Source organism: Alligator mississippiensis, chromosome 13, assembly GCF_030867095.1.
Source record: "Alligator mississippiensis isolate rAllMis1 chromosome 13, rAllMis1, whole genome shotgun sequence".
Taxonomy (NCBI): domain Eukaryota; kingdom Metazoa; phylum Chordata; order Crocodylia; family Alligatoridae; genus Alligator; species Alligator mississippiensis.
In genome coordinates, this window is record NC_081836.1 from 12,602,150 (window position 1) to 12,617,865 (window position 15,716).

The window sequence follows — 15,716 nt, forward strand, 5'->3', positions numbered from 1 at the left end:
AAAAGTCTTACGCGAGGAAGCATCACCTCAATATCAGCCTAACTTCATCACCACATAAGGTCTGAAGTCAGACAACGCACACGTACTAAAAACCATGTGTTTGACCATATTAGTCCTGAACTGGTATGAATCTGAAACGGGCTTCCTCTGGGCTTGTGTGCAATTGGCTTGTACGCAATCTGCTAGTGTGCAAATTTACAGAGCATTAGCTACTCTGTATTCGCTCCCTATGTGGACATGCATTTAGAAACTTGTCAGCTACAAGCAAGCATATGCTTTATTTCCTGTCTTTGACAAGTCCTTTCAGATCACTAATGGCTTTATAGCTACCTGCCTCCCTTTGCGGTTAATGAAGGTGCATATGTGTGTTCCTCACGGTGCATGTGCTTATATTACAGAACTCCCAAAATGGAACATGATTCAGGACTGACTTGAAGCCTGGGGTTCAGATCTGGTGGTCGTGTTAAATCCAACGCCCGTAATAGGTAGTGTCCCAGGAGCCAGGAGCCATAGAGGAGAAGTTTCTTGCATCAATCACTCATGCTGGAAGGGGCAGAGCAGGCTGGTGCTAGGGGGGTGTAGAGAGAAGGAAGGGTGACCGTGTAGGATTTCATAAAGGCTTCACAGAATATTGCTGCCTCCTCCAGTTGCAGCCTTCTTCAGAGCTGTAACGATCTATTGGTGACCCGAGATGGCAAGACTGAAGAAGAGAACCATGATATGCAAAGGATAAAGCTGCAGCTGGAACAGTCGTCTTAGCAGAGAGAGTCAAACTTCTAATCTATTGCTCTCTCTCAGAAGCTATGGTCAGAATTACTGAAAGTATCAAGTAGTGTGCTATTTCTTCTGAGGCTCTCTGTCAGCTTTGGGGGACAGTCATTCTGCAACATGGGTTTTGTTTTTCATGGAAGCCCAACAGAATCTTTCCTGACAGCATTGACTTTTCTGTCAGCTTTTCTCACTTTTCAGTTTGACTCGAAGCATTTTTGGTTTTGATGTTACTAAATGGCAGAAAAGAAGAAAAGAAAACCACATAGATTCTTCTTTCTTAATATTAGTTATTGCATCTCTAAAGACAAGCTCAAACTATTAGTCGAGAGGCAAGCTCAAACTATAAATGGAGTGTTTCTGGATTTTCATACTGAAGTCAACATTATATAAATGACAGCATTCTGTAAAGGGGAGAATTTTTGTTTTTTGTTTGGTTTTTTTAATTAAGCCCTGACTTCATTTACTGGGGTAGTGCAGTCTGAAGCTTTAAAAAAAAAAGAGTGTTTTTATTTTTGTAGGCAGGAGAAAAAAGGTATAAATGAATGAATCAATACAATACTGAATAAAGCAAGAAGTGTATGCAATGTACAGTCTAACCACTTAAAGACCAGGCAAAATCTCTGGTGACATCAATGGACTTGCCCTATGGAGAACTTGGCTTGCTCATTATAGCAACCCTTCCTGTGTGGACAGCACCTATGTTAGTCCCATAGGGATGTGGGTGTAAGAGAGAGAGGTTGGGTAGAGAGTTCAGGGAAGGTGGTTGAGTTGGTGTTGTGTATAGACTTGGGCTGAAGCGAGCCATTTCTTATCTTAAGGTTAAAGCTAGTCATGGAGATTCTTCCTCTTTGATGTGACTAGGGGACCCGCCCCACAAAAGGTGCATCTCTAACTTAGAGTTGTCAAATACAGTGCCCTCCCAGTGAATGTCTTCCTCATAGTTTTGTGTAATCAATGCAGCTGCTAATCTTCCCTGGTCGGCACTGGTGCCTTAACCATTCCTCCAGTCAAGTAACTGTTCTTTTCCAGCTCTTGGTGGGCCTGATGCAAAGCCCACTGCAGCCAATGGAAAGGCTCCAATGCAGTCCTACAGTCTTGGATCGGGGCCCTGGTAAGTACAGAATAGGAGGGGACTGTCATCAGAAGAACAAAACGAGCAAGGGGATTTTATGCAGTGGGAGTTCAGGAACTCTGCTGGCACACCAGAGAGTCTCCAAGGGACTTTAAATGTGGAAAGTAGAGATGGGAAATAGGCTTTTCTGAACTAACTTTGAGCTAAAAGCTCAGTTGTGAGAAACTATTTTATACAGCAGGCTCTAGCTATGTTTATAGCCTGGGGATTGAAAAAAAGAGCCATGCGCTTACCTAAATGCAATGGGAGCTCATTATGTGCACAGCACTGTCAGTGCTGTGGTATTAGCAGGTCTGAAATTAATTAGCCCCTCTCATTTTTTTTTTTAATTATTATTTTTTTAATAGCCAATGTTAGGGCTGCTATTGAAAACTTTAAAAATGAGAAGAAATACCAGCCAAGAAACTGAGGAGCTGCCAATCATTTTCAAAGCTGCTAATAGCTGTCCTCTAGCAACTGCTTTCTCTTCACCCTATCTGGTGACAATTATGCTATTAACCAGAGTAAAATTGCGTTACATAACTGACAGTGGAGATGAAAGATGCTATGCACGCAAGTGGTTTGTGCCTTTAACTGATAATTTGTGTGCATCATAAAGCAAGCAATATGCAAAAATTGGGACTGGTATGATGTTATGTAATTAAGCAAATAATGAACTTGTCTGGTGTGTCAATTTAACTAGGGTTCATCATACCTAATGCATCCGTTGACATTGTATAGCTGGAACTGAATCAAAACTGCCAGATATAGTTTTAGGTCAATATGACTAAATCATTCCTCCATCATGGACTGATTCCAAATATCATGATGCTTGAAAACTTGGGCTGTGAATTCAGTGGCTGTATTCAAATCCCTGCATTTCATTTGAGTCTCTTGTTTCATAGATTTCATAGACATTTGGGCTGGAAGGGACCCCGGAGGATCATCGAGTCCAGCCCCCTGCCCCAGGGACAGGAAATCAGCAGGGATCATAGGATCCCAGCAAGATAAGCATCTAAATGTGTTTTGAAGGCGTTCAAAGTGGGTGCTTGAACCACCTCTGGTTTGGTGTATTCCAAACCTTGGGGGCCCGGACAGTAAAGAAGTTCTTTCTTATGTCCAGTTTTTCAACATCTCCAATGCTCCCGTGGTATTTGGTGCTTGGCCTCAGCTCCTGGAGTCACATGAAAATGTGCATCTCTGCAGTGGAAAAGAAGATGCCTCAGGACAGGAATGAATGATAGGCAAATCAGGTGAATGTCATGTTCCTTGACCTGAATGAGTAATAGAGCCATATTCACATAATGTTACCTTAAGACTCAGTTGTGCAGCCCTTACAGTGAATAGCATTTACTCTAGCAAGAAGGTCCATGGAAGACATTGAGTTATCTTGTGGGTCTTCATGGTCCAAGCTTGTTCTCACTGAAATCAGTAGCAACATTCCCCACAAAGACCTTGTACAGTAGCTGAAAGACCCTGAACCCCCACTTTCCACACAGACCATTTCAGGGCAGGAGTAACTGAGAAGCAAATTGGGTAAAGGGTTGAATTCTGCTCTTCAACACATCCGTACATATGTTGGGTAACTCCGCTGCTACTTTATCCAAATGGCATGTTTTGGAATGGTATTTTGTAATAACCGAAATCAATACATTTATGCCTTAGTATTGTCAGGGGATAAATGACGCTTGGAGGCAAGTTAAAGGCCCATCAACTTTCTTTGGCTGGTCACTAATTCCCAATAAGTGTGTGGTGCCCAGATAATATATCTGTTTGATACAAAAGTCCATCCAAGCAAAAAGATCCAACCTGTTCTTCTTTTTCCTTAGACTGCAAATATTTATTGAACAAGCGTGGAACCTTATGTGCCAGTAGCAAAGGTGACTTTTTTTTTTCTTTTCTATTTTTAGTAGTAATAAATAAGGCTTCTGTATGAAGATGCCCATTATACTTGGAACTGCCAATGCTGAGAGAGTTTGGGACTTTCCCTATACACTGGGGGTTTGGTTTTCCTGGGGCCGCTAGCAACAGATTTGCTAAGTATTTTTCTGTTTTAATTCTTAAAAATGTAAAGGTACTCGAGAGAAACAAAAGGAAAACTGAATTCCTTCTCTAAATGCAATTGCTTTGCAACAAGCAGAAAATGTAACCACCTTTTTAATACGCAATACAATCTGTCCCACACTACTTAACTGCATAATAAAAGTACTAAGGTCGAGTCTAAACCAGCCATAATACAAAGGCTAATATAACAAAATCTGCCTGTGACCACTGGTAAATCCAGCTAAGCAGTGGATTACCAGACAATTAACTTGACACAGTAAGTGTAGGCAAATGTTGGAACTAGTGAAATAAGGAGAGAGGACACCATCTGCTAAAGAAAAATCTGATCTCTGTGGACAAACATAGCAGGAGGAAACTGCAGAATCTATGTGATTCTGTGCATCGACAACAAGGGCCAATGCCACTAAACCAAGCCACTGAAGATGTAAAATTTGAGCATGAATGCAAGGGCTAAATACTAACCATGTACAAAATGGAGACCACAGAGGGACATGCTGAGCAGTGTCCCTGAAATGACTGGTCTACATCTAGCTACAACTTCAAACTATCAGACCCATGTGGATAGTGTAAATGCATCAGCTTGTTCAATGGTGTTCCTAATAAGGCCATGTGATATCAGTGCTCCTGATCTGCACTGACTGGCAAATTGATTTCCAGCTAAAGTTTAAGATGTTGGGTTTCCCCTGTGAGGCCTAAAATGGTTTTGGACCAGCAGGCGTGCTCCGGCTGCTCATGGAAAAATGGGGAAGGGGTTGCAACGGGCTTGTTTTTGGTGAGCAGTTTTGAGCTGCCTTTTGTTCTGGGTTCTGTTACCTGAATGAGTAACAAAACCGTGGTCACAGTGTCACGCCATGCTAGGACCCAGCCTTTACACTGAGGAACATTTACCCAAGCTGCAAGAAGCCCCATCAGGACTACATGTGCTTCTTTAGGGCGTGATCCTGTTCTTACTGAAGTCATTTCAACACTCCTGCTGTCTCAAATGGGGACAGTGGGAAGGTCAAAAAATCAGTTGTAAGGGACCCTGAGACCCAGTGTTCAAGGGAGTCTTGTTTTGATTCACTGGTCTCTCAGATCCACGTGACAGTGTTTAGAAACACCACTATTCTCAGTGAACACAGCTGCCAGAAGCCTTATCTCAGGACTGGGTTCATAGTATTGGTGACTCAGGAAGTGCTGATTCTACAACTCCTTAGACATATCACTAATTTTATACCTGAGCAATGCATAGTGCCACAGAGTTCAACTCCTTAGACATAGGTTAGTTTCATGTTATAATGGTTTGTGGGGTATGTGCCATGGTTTGCATATAAATAGGCATCCTGTTCACTGACTATATATGCTTTTTAAAAGGGGTATTTAATTTATCTTCTATAAAAGCTACAATAAAGTTGCAAAGTCAAGTGTTGAGACATTCAGAAGCAACAGAATTATAGTTGCTCATATAACTCCCTTTAGCCTCCTTTTCTTATGTGTGTTACATGATGCAGTTTTTACATGGTTATATACAAGTCTTTCCACAGGACTCAAACAGTTTTCTAGCCAAGGGCTAAACAGATCAGTCTTATAGTGTTGTTACATGTAGGAACAACCCCAAAATATTCAGCCTGGGGAAGACACCTGGCATGGAAAAATTCAGCCCAAATATCTAATGTCTGGCAAATCAACTGAAAACAGCCTTAAAACAGGAGACCTCCTTAACAATATGTATTGCTTTCTATGATAAAAATAAATGTGCGCACCAATTGGTAGGCAAAGTTCTTTGGGTAAATCTGATATCTTTTATTAGACCAACTCAAATGTTGGAAAAACTCTCTTTTTTGCAAGCTTACAAATACCCCTTGTCACTTTTGTCAGGCTGAAGAAGCATCTATAGTTAGTGTGCGTTCTTCCTGGATGGAAGGAATAGTGAAGCAGTCAGAGGCTGGCATGCATGCAGGAAATGCAGTCAATGAAGATATAAATTGAGGAGTCAGTGGGTAAGACAGGTGGGGGGAGAGGGGAGAAGGAGAATGAATGTAGGTGGTAAATAGTAGAGAGGTACCTGCACTAATAATTGGATGAGAACTGTAAGCAGTAACAAATTGCTGCAAAGGAGTTTCTCTTTCTTTAAATTCCTTAAACTGGGATAAAAATTCCTGGCCTCTGGAGAAAGTTTAGCAACAGCCTTTGTTTTGCTTTTCACGGTGGGGGGGGCAGATGATTTTCTAGGAAACCAATGCAATGTTTTCAGAAAAATTGCTGCAAAATGGAGGTGAATGTTCCAGTTCCTGATATGGCTCCTGTTGGAAAGTCCCTGCAAGTTCATTTGAATGTGATCAAAACATCAAGCTTGTATTTAATGGGCTTGTTGTATAAGATGCATGGGGTTTGGAATAGGCCCTCTGGAGTTTTATCCTCCTCCCCCCTTTCTTCTTTGTGTTCCATGGAAAGCAGCACTGTACTGTGAGACGTCTGTCCAACAGGCACGGACAACTAGTTACCTTTTGCCATTTCAGTTCCTTTCCAGTGTCCTCTGCAACAAAGAATTCAGTGTTTTAAAAAAATCCATGACTCCAATTCTGGAAAGCACCTGTTTATTTGCACTCAGCTGTTGTTGCTGAGGGGAGTCTCTGATTTATGTAGCTACTTTAACTTCACTAGGTTAAGCACAGGCAGTCTATTCTCAAATCAGTCTATTTGATGATGCTGACTGGAAAAAAACCCAACTCCAAGCCTCCAAATGTATGTCTACATCTAGGATCCATACTGTGGCATAACATTGCATAGACTTCAAATAAAACTTCTGGACAGTAATTTCAACATCCAAGGGCAAAAAACCCTCAACGTTGAGCTCAGCTACCCAAAGACTCAGCTTTCCCTGAACTGCAAAGGCCAGCCTCTCTCAGCCATTGTGGGATCCGTGTTTGAGCAAACAGAGAGTTTGGCAGAAGTGGCTACAGCGACTGACTGACAAGGGTAAAAGTGACGCTTGGATGAACAAGCCGAGCTCTGCTGAAGCCGTGGCTGGAAGTGAGCTCCTGTTCTTTACCTGCGCTCCTGGTTCTTGTGTGCGGTTGGCACGTTAAAATGGGCTGCTAGGGGCTGAAGTTTTGAAGACTTGCTTGCCAGGTAAGAGCCCCCTGCTCCCAGGTCAGCTACGTGCAGAAATTCTTGCAGGAGAGGTCGGGGGAGTTTATTAAAGACCTCCAAGTCCTTTAGCCAAAGGCTTGTCTGGTGACTAGGGGGCTGCCTCTCCTGTCAGCTTGTGCCAAGCAGGCAAGGATGCTCGGGGCCCTGCTGCGGAGCTCCGAGGGCTTCCAGGCAGGCTGTACCGGGGGACACGCGGCTGCAGGCGCGGGGCGCACTCGTGCGAGCGGGGAAACCCCTGGCAGGCCCCGGGGGGCGGTGGGCGGGGCGGGGCGGGGCGGGGCGCGCTCCCCCGCGCCGGGCTACACCGGCTGCGAGCCCCGGCGGGGCTGGGGGCAGGACCGTGCCGGGCGCTGCGGTCTGCGCGCTCCCTCGGCCCCGGCAGCCTCCTGTCTCATGCTCTCGGTTTGATTCCGGGGTTTCAGATCTGCCGCCTCCGCCTCGCCAGCGCCACAGCCGCTCCCGGGCTCCGCCAGCCCGCACCGCACCGCGCCGGGGCCGGGCCGCGGGATGCGCTAGCTCTGCGGGCTGCTGCCGGGGTCCAGAGCCGATGGCTGCGCCGCTGCTGCTGGTGCTGGTGCTGCCGCTGCTGTGTCAGGTAGGGCGGCTCGGGGCGGGGGCGCTGCCGGCGGGGCTCGGCGCTGCGCACGTGGGAGGCGGGGGCTGCGCCGGCAGCAGCGGGGCGGATCGCAGCCCCCGCGCCTGCCCAGGGGCTTCCTTCCTTCCTTCCTTCCCTCCCTCCCTCCCTCCCGGGGCAGCGGGACCCAGCCCGGGACGTGCCGGGCCCCGCTGTCCGCCCGCCAGCCCGCGGGGATCTGCGCCCCACGCGGGCGCAGGTGAGCCGGGCTGGCAGCGCGGGGGCTGCCCGCAGCGAGCCCAGGGCAGCCGGGGGCCGTGGCCGGCCCAAGCCCCTGCGGGATCGGGATCGGGGTCGGGGTTGAGAAGCAGGAGCCGCCGGGCCCCGCGCTATAATTCCCCCTCCCACGCCGAGGGCGAGGCGCCCGGCTCCCTCCTGCGGGCAGAGCCCCCGGCCCGGCCCGGCCTCGCTCCCCGCCAGCCGGCATCGCAGCACCAGGGCTGCCAGCGCCTCGTTAATCCACTTGCAATGCAACCAGTGAGTGAGAGAAGAGCCGCTTCTCTCTCTCTGTCTATCTGCCCAGTGTCCGCACGGGCTCAAGGGACCACTTGCCCTGCTACACCCCCACCCCGGCTCTCTGGGGCACAGGGACCGATTTTCCCCTCATGTTTCTGCACCAGACCCAGCAGGACGGGCCCTGATCCTGGCCCCAGGGTGATATTCGGGGCCTGCCCGTTTATATCTTGCTATTTATATTTTAAATGGATTTCCCCCCCTTGGGTTTTTTTTTTTTTTTTTTTTTTTGTAATGCATTCAGCTAACTGCTGCTTCTTATTAATATCACTACCACCAGGCAGATGAAGTCTGACTGTGAATGCTCCTAGCTGCAGCCTTTTGAACTAATAGAAGTCTACATCATTTGGGTAGGAGCTTGAAAGGGAGTCTCTTGTTTTGCTGGCTCATTAGTCAGTTCTAGAACAGCCAGCTACTTTTTTTTTTTGGTTTTACCGTAACATGCTCTTCTCGGCTTGCTGCTCGCCTGGAGTTAGCTAGCTTTCTCATCTTGATCAGCTCCACCAACTCGCTTTTTCTGTGAGCTCAGAAGAATATTAATGAATGAGTCGAGCCAGGTCCTGACTAATCTGCAGAGTAGCCTAGTGATTTCGGGAAGTAGCCAGCACGCACAGGGGCACCAAAGAGTGACGGTGAGCAACACACCTTTATTCTCCAAAGCAGACACTAGAGCCGAAGCCTTAAATGCCCCCATGTCAGATGTTGACTTCCATTAGTTTGGTCTTTAATAGCCTGCAGTTTAAAATAGGATCTGATTTCCTGGTCAACAGAACGGACTTGGAAGATCCATCAGACTTGCTGACCAGGCATGCTTCTGGGTCCAAAGCATGCTCCAGCTTTCAGGCCAGTCCAAAATGAATAGGGGACTACAAGCTCTTCTGGTGTATCAGGGTCTAATCCTGCTTCCTACTAATAAAATGTCTGTTCACTTCAGTGGGAGGCAGGATGGGGGTTGAAGTCCTTTGTTCAGTCATCCGCTAACTGAGCCTGGTTTTTGTTTGCTCTCTCAGAGTCCTCCCTGAGAAAGGACTCCTCCACCTTGATCCTCCAAATAGCCACATAAAGATGGAAGACCAGAAAGTCACCATTTGCCCTGCCCTGTGCCACGTGTCTACCTGTGGCCCTGTAAGATAATAAAAGTGTAAACTCTCTCTTAGGTAGGACACAGATTTTTGTTGTTAGTCATGTTTAACCTCAGGCTGTAACAAAAGACACAGGGTCTGGTACTCCTCTAGTTGAGTATATGCCCAGAGTTGGTAGGTGTTATATGCCCAGAGTTGGTAGGTGTTATATGCCACAGAAGCTTTTTTCCTTTGGGGTGGAGGCACAGGATTTAATCTCTTCTGCCTTCTTGCCATCTGGATAGTCAAGCCCAGACAATGTTTGCTGGAGGCATGACTCTTGAATGAAGTGGATCACCCCCTGACCAAAGAGGTTGAATTCAATTTACCTCTGTGATATAGTTCAGAGATGAGATGGGGAGAAGGAAGGGCAGTCAAAAGATGAAAGGGGAGAGACGAACTAAATATTAAAGCGGGCTTTGAGGTTATCGCATTTTCATTCAGTGCCTTTCAGAAATGAGGGGAAGGATTGAGTTTGGCTTTTGAAGTTCACAGGAGGTTTCCTTTTTGAAGCAAACCCTCATGCTTATGAATTACATTGGCTTCATCAGTATTTCTAGACATCCTAGAAGTGGGGGAGGGCACAGGGCAGAAGTGAAATTTATCATAACCTAGATCATTCCTTATAAAATCATCAGCAGGGGGAAAAATAATGAAGTGAATCTTCTCCACTTGGAGTGAATTGGTATCTGTCAAATCATGGGCCTCGTAAAGAGGTATCCATATTGGTGAGGGAGAGAAGAGTTCTCCAGATACTTTCCCAGTCTTTGCTTTCTTGTGAACCCCTAAACACAATGAGGCTCTGAAGGGGAGCTCCCTGCATGCTGATGGCTACTGCAGCTTTGTGAGAAGGTGACAGGCTTGAGATTTTCAGCTAAGATGGGTCGCTTTTTAGCTTTCATTTCAGGAGTTAATTATGAGCCATGAGGCTCACAAAGTCAAATCTTGACCTTCTATTTTTGTGCCTGAAAAAGGGTCTCTGCTAGAGAAAACCCGTTGTGTTCAGAAACAATCCATTATTAGTGATATTAATAACAGTGACTCAGGACTCGATGAAACCCATCTCAGAACAAACTCTGAGCTTGGCCAGGTTTCAACAGTCATTCTGTGTTCCTTATGTAATGAGACTGCTTTGACTTCAGTGCATACTAACTAATGGGGCCAGCCCTCTTGAGAGGTCTTGGTAAGGTGGAGGGTGGGGAAAGTGAGAAAAAGAAAGAGACCCGTATGTGAACTTAACTCTGCCTCCTGAAGGAGCATCTGGCAGAGAATTAGCCAGATAACCAGTGTTTCACCGGCAGGTCTCAAAACACTTTGCAAAGGGCTGGGTTGTCATTGCCAGAGCATTAGGGAGAGGGAAGCTGAGGCACAGAGAAGCAAAGTGAAGTAGTCAGGAACTCTCTCATAGATTCATAGATGTAGGGTTGGAAGGGACCTTGTGGATCTTCTAGTCCAACCCCCTGCCCTGGGCAGGGGAGAAAACTGGGTTCAAGTGACCCCAGCCAGGTAAACGTCGAGCCTCCTCTTAAAGACCCCCAGGGTAGGAGCCAGCACCACTTCCCTTGGAAGTTGGTTCCAGATCCTAGCCACCCTGACTGTGAAGTAGTGCCTTCTAATGTCTAGTCTAAACCTACTCTCTAGCAACTTATGGCCATTATTCCTCGTTACTCTGGGAGGCGCTCGGGGGAACAAGGTCTCTCCCAAACCCCGCTGGTCCCCCCTAGTAAGTTTATAGATGGCCATCAGGTGCCCCCTTAGCCTTCTCTTGCAAAGGCTGAACAGATTAAAGTCCCATAGCGTCTCCTCATAGCGCCTGCCCTGCTGTCCCTGGATCATGCGAGTGGCCCTCCTCTGGACCCTCTCAATGTTGTCCACATCCCTCCTGAAGTGCGGCGCCCAGAACTGGACACAGTACTCCAGCTGCAGCCTGACCAGTGTCGCATAGAGGGGGAGGATCACCTCTTTGGACCTGCTCGTGATGCCTCTGTGGATGCACGACAAGGTGCGGTTAGCCCTACTGACCGTGTTCTCGCATTGTCAGCCCATGTTCATCTTGGAGTCAGTAATGACTCCAAGATCTCTTTCTGCCACCATACTCTCGAGAAAGGAGTTCCCCAGCCTATAGGTATGCTGCTGGTTCGTACTGCCCAAGTGCAGCACCCTGCACTTGTCAGTATTGAATCCTATCCTATTTTCATTTGCCCACCCCTGTAACCTGTCCAGGTCCTGCTGTAATCTGTCCTTCCCTTCTAGCGTGCCCACCTCACCCCAAATCTTGGTGTCATCTGCGAATTTAAACAGGCTGCCCTGCCAATTCCCTCAACCCCCTGGGGTGGAGAGCATCTGGACCTGCTGATTTGAACACATCCAGCCCCTCCAGAAGTTCTCTAACCCGGTCCTACCCGACCCTAGGCTTGGTGGAGTTTCTCTGGAGTCCGTCCTGAATCTCGGTAGGGGAGTCCCGGTCCCTGCACAAGAAAATAGAGGCAAAGACATTGTTAAAGAGGTCTGCTTCCTCCTCTGGTGCAACCACCAGATTGCCAAGCATATCCTGCAGGGGACCCCACATTACCCGGGGCCTTCTTCATTCTCCCTATGTATTTAAAAATGGACTTTTTGTTATCCTTGATGCTAGCCCTAGTTCCATATCTGCCTTAGCTTTCCTAACAGCCCCCCTACAGACCTGAGTGATGGAGGTATACTCCTCTTTGGTGATAGCCCCTCCCTTCCGCTGGGTGTACACCTCCTTTTTGGCAATCGGGCGTTCACGAATGCCCTTGGTGAGCCAGGGGGGATTTCGGCACTCTTGTCCCCTTTGCTTTTTGTTGGATCACACCTCCAGCAAGCATTGTCTGGGCTTGACTATCCAGATGGCAAGAAGGCAGAAGAGATTAAATCACATGCCTCTCCCCCAAAGGAAAAAAGCTTCTGTGACATATAACACCTACCAACTCTGAGCATATATCTGATGCATGTTTATTAGATGCCTTCTCCTGGTTTCATTTTCCTGTCTTGCTTGAACTCTTGTTTGCTGTTTCACAGGATGCATGCTGTGCTCGGCATGCTGGAAAGCTGCATCCATTAGAAATTGCTATTGGTGCTGAGATCCAAAGGGTAATGGGTCCCCTGGAAGTCTCTGTAAGCATGGTGCTTGCTTTGACTGTCAGTAACTTCTCCTTGACATGAATTATTCTTGTACAGCTGAACCTTATCTCCTACCTGAATGGACCTGTATATCCCCCTCCCCTTCTTATGGAATCATTGTACCTAGTGCCTTCTCTACCCAAGTGTAATTTTCTAATCTAACAAGGGGTGCCTCAAGTCTGAAAAGGCTGAGACCCACTGATGTAGGTGAACACAGGGCTAGGACTCTGGGTCCACTTGTGCTTCAGCTGTGAAACTGCACAAGCCCCTCCTGAACATTGTAGCAGGTTTGGGGTTATCACTTAGCTCAGAGTCTTTAAAACGCAATACGGTCTGTATTCCCAGGGCACACCTGTCACACAGGCACCCTCCTATATCAGTCAGTCTTCACACTCTAACCCAAACAGCCCATAAAGGGTTAACTCACAGGTCCCAGTCCTTTTCAGCCCCCTCCCCGAAAGTGCCTCCAGCTCTGCTTGATGCTGCTCCTTGGGAGCCTTTTACTTCCTGTGGCTGCTAATTATCTCCTTCATTGGCCCAGTCCTCCTGAGCAGCCTGCAATTAGTGTTGCACCTTGCAACTGGGCTGGAGCCTTTGGCCCCACAGCCTGTCTCAAACACCTTGTTATATACCTGTGACATTACCATTACCCTCACTCAAATGTGCTGCTCACAGAAAAAGAGGATCTGTCATTTCCCACAGTCATGCTGATCATGCTCCGTAGCAAGCCGTTCTTGTCAAGCGTGCTGTGAAAGTGTCAGCATGCTGCTAAGAACAGAGATCTTCCTTTGAAGTGAGTTTTCACAACCTTACACTCATGAGTCACTGTGCGGCTGGAGTCTTGTGGTCAGGCCATTGAAAGGATTCTGGCTTGGCCTAAGCCCTCCCCAGTGTTGTGAGCATTTGTGATTCCCCTGTCAGCCTTGGGATCTTGTGCCTCAGAGAAGCAATCAGGCGTTTATTTGTTCTCCCAGTGGATCGGGCAAGAGAAAGAGGTGTCTGGACTTCTGCAAATGGAGAGCTGCTGCTGCTGGGACACTCAAGAAAAAGGACAAAAATGAAGCACAGGGGGATTCTTGGTTTCCAGCAAACCTCTCCGTGGGTGAGGGAAAGTTGCATAAGTTTGTCCATTTCCATGGTCTGATTTAATAGTCAAATCAAGAAAGGACAGAGTGTCACTCCAGTATGCTAGTGCTAGACTTGATTGATTTCTCCGGGAGTTAGCAAAGCTGTATTCTGTCCCTGGCACTGCGATTGACTTGCTACCCCCACTGTTCCTCATCGGTAAGCATAGGGTATTGCTAGTTAATGACCAGTATAAAATGTTTTGTAGTTTGCAGCTGAAAAGCAAAGCATTATTATTTGTATGCAGCCTTGTCTGTTGTCATCCGCATGACCAAATGAGTCAACCTTGATGTCAGTCCAATGTCCTGCTCCAAAGTGACATGTAGGAAGTTGAAATTTGCATAGAGGTAAATGTGCTTACGGTGGATATGTTAATTCCTGCCTCCTGTTCTTCAGTGTGTGTTGCATCAGCTCAGGCCCACATACACCCAATCATTGACATATAGCTTCAATTCCTTGCCACAACAGTTGGTTACACTCTGCTTTGATTGGGGAAGAGCAAAGAGTAAATGACACCATCCAGGCTGCTTGTGCCCTCAAGTTCATCCACAGTCCCACAGAGGCATCTAATTTAGACGTCTTTGCAACAATTGCTAGACTCTTCATTTCACTATCGCATGTAATTCTCCAAAGGAAGAAATCCTCACCTTTCCAAGTTGACTCCTTCTTCACCCTCCTTTGCTGCAAAGCTTATCGTTTGTTTTGGACCCTTTCCCCTGCAACCCCAAATGTACTTCTGGCCCACACAGTCTTGTGGTTGCTTTCTCGGTGGTTACTGTAAGATTTTGACATCAGACATGTGAAATTTTGAAACTGAGGTTCTAGAAACCTGGTGCCTGTTAAAGAAACAGAGCCCACGCCATTCTAGTTATGCTCTCCTTCCCGCACTGTTTGGCTTAAATAACTCATGCTGAGTCGTGAAATAAGTTCAGGCTGCTGTGAACACTGGGTGTATGGGGTCAAATCTATGTGCACAGTTATTGCCCCACTTAAGCATGTCATTTTCAAGGGCCGTATGCAATGAGGCTCAACCAGCACAGTGACAGGTTGTCAAGCCAGTAACCAAAGGATTGGGAGAAAAAAAGAGTGACCAATGTTAGAGAAGGTGGTGGGCCCTGCCGAGCACCTCTTCTGAGCCCTCTGCGGAAGGAGCATGCTAAGTTATTTTCACACTCATGGAAATTAAGTGACCATCTGACAAACTCTGAGGGGTAGGTGCAAGGACAAGAATTTGGTGGGGATTGAGTCAGCAGAAAGCTTGAATGGGTGAAAAATAGTCAGTATCTTGATTAAAAAAAAAAAAAAAGACCCATTTTGACATTGACTCTGAGCACTTGGGACATGAACCAGCATATTGGCAGTGAACAGCATATTTTTAGTATGTGTCATTTTCAGACCTAGGCTTTGGGACTAGCACCAATTAGGAAACTGTAGATTTAATGGAAAGAGGCCGCAGAAAACTGGGGGCTAGCTGCCCTCTTGTGGACAAATGACAGATTAAACTAATAGTTTCACATCTGTGTGTGCTGACACTGCACTAATTGTTTGCAGTCATTTTAATCAAGAAAAATGTTACAGACCAGATTTTGCTGTCAGTCACACTGGTGTGAGGCTGTACTCCAGACCAACATCCCTGGAACTGAGAGCAGATTCCTCTCCTGTATCTGAGACCAATAGTAATGATGATGATAATGATAACAATAGTGATAATGATGACAATAATAATGACAACAGTTATAATGATGATAATAGTAATAACCAGGGATCCTGGTTTTTTCTGATAAAAAAAATCCCCAATTTTCAGATATAAAAAAGTAATCCCTAATCTACATTTTCTATGATTAAAATGAAATGTCACTAATATCTATCTATCTATCTATCTATCTATCTATCTATCTATCTATCTATCTATCTATCTATCTATCTCTAGCAGTGTTTCACTTTAATCACAGAAAATGATAATAACAATAATTCATGACTATTGTTGCTGTTGTTGCTGCTGTTATAACAACAGTAATAAAACCCCAACCTCCTTTTAATTAAAAGCTATTCTCTGTAATCTTTCCAAAAGACTTGGAAGGAGTGGTGTGTCATATAAATC

The 15,716-nt window shown here is 46.4% G+C and overlaps 1 protein-coding gene across 2 annotated transcripts in view; it reads left to right on the top strand.

Moving 5' to 3' along the window:
- Positions 1–7,387: 7,387 nt before the first annotated feature.
- The window catches only part of TNFRSF8 (TNF receptor superfamily member 8), a 29,501-nt gene continuing 21,172 nt past the window's right edge, over positions 7,388–15,716 (top strand). For both annotated transcript variants that reach the window (XM_059716823.1, XM_059716824.1), the window contains exon 1: positions 7,388–7,673. In XM_059716823.1, coding sequence (XP_059572806.1) covers positions 7,626–7,673 — 48 coding nt within the window. In that variant the 5' untranslated portion in view covers positions 7,388–7,625. The remainder of the gene's footprint in view (positions 7,674–15,716) is intronic.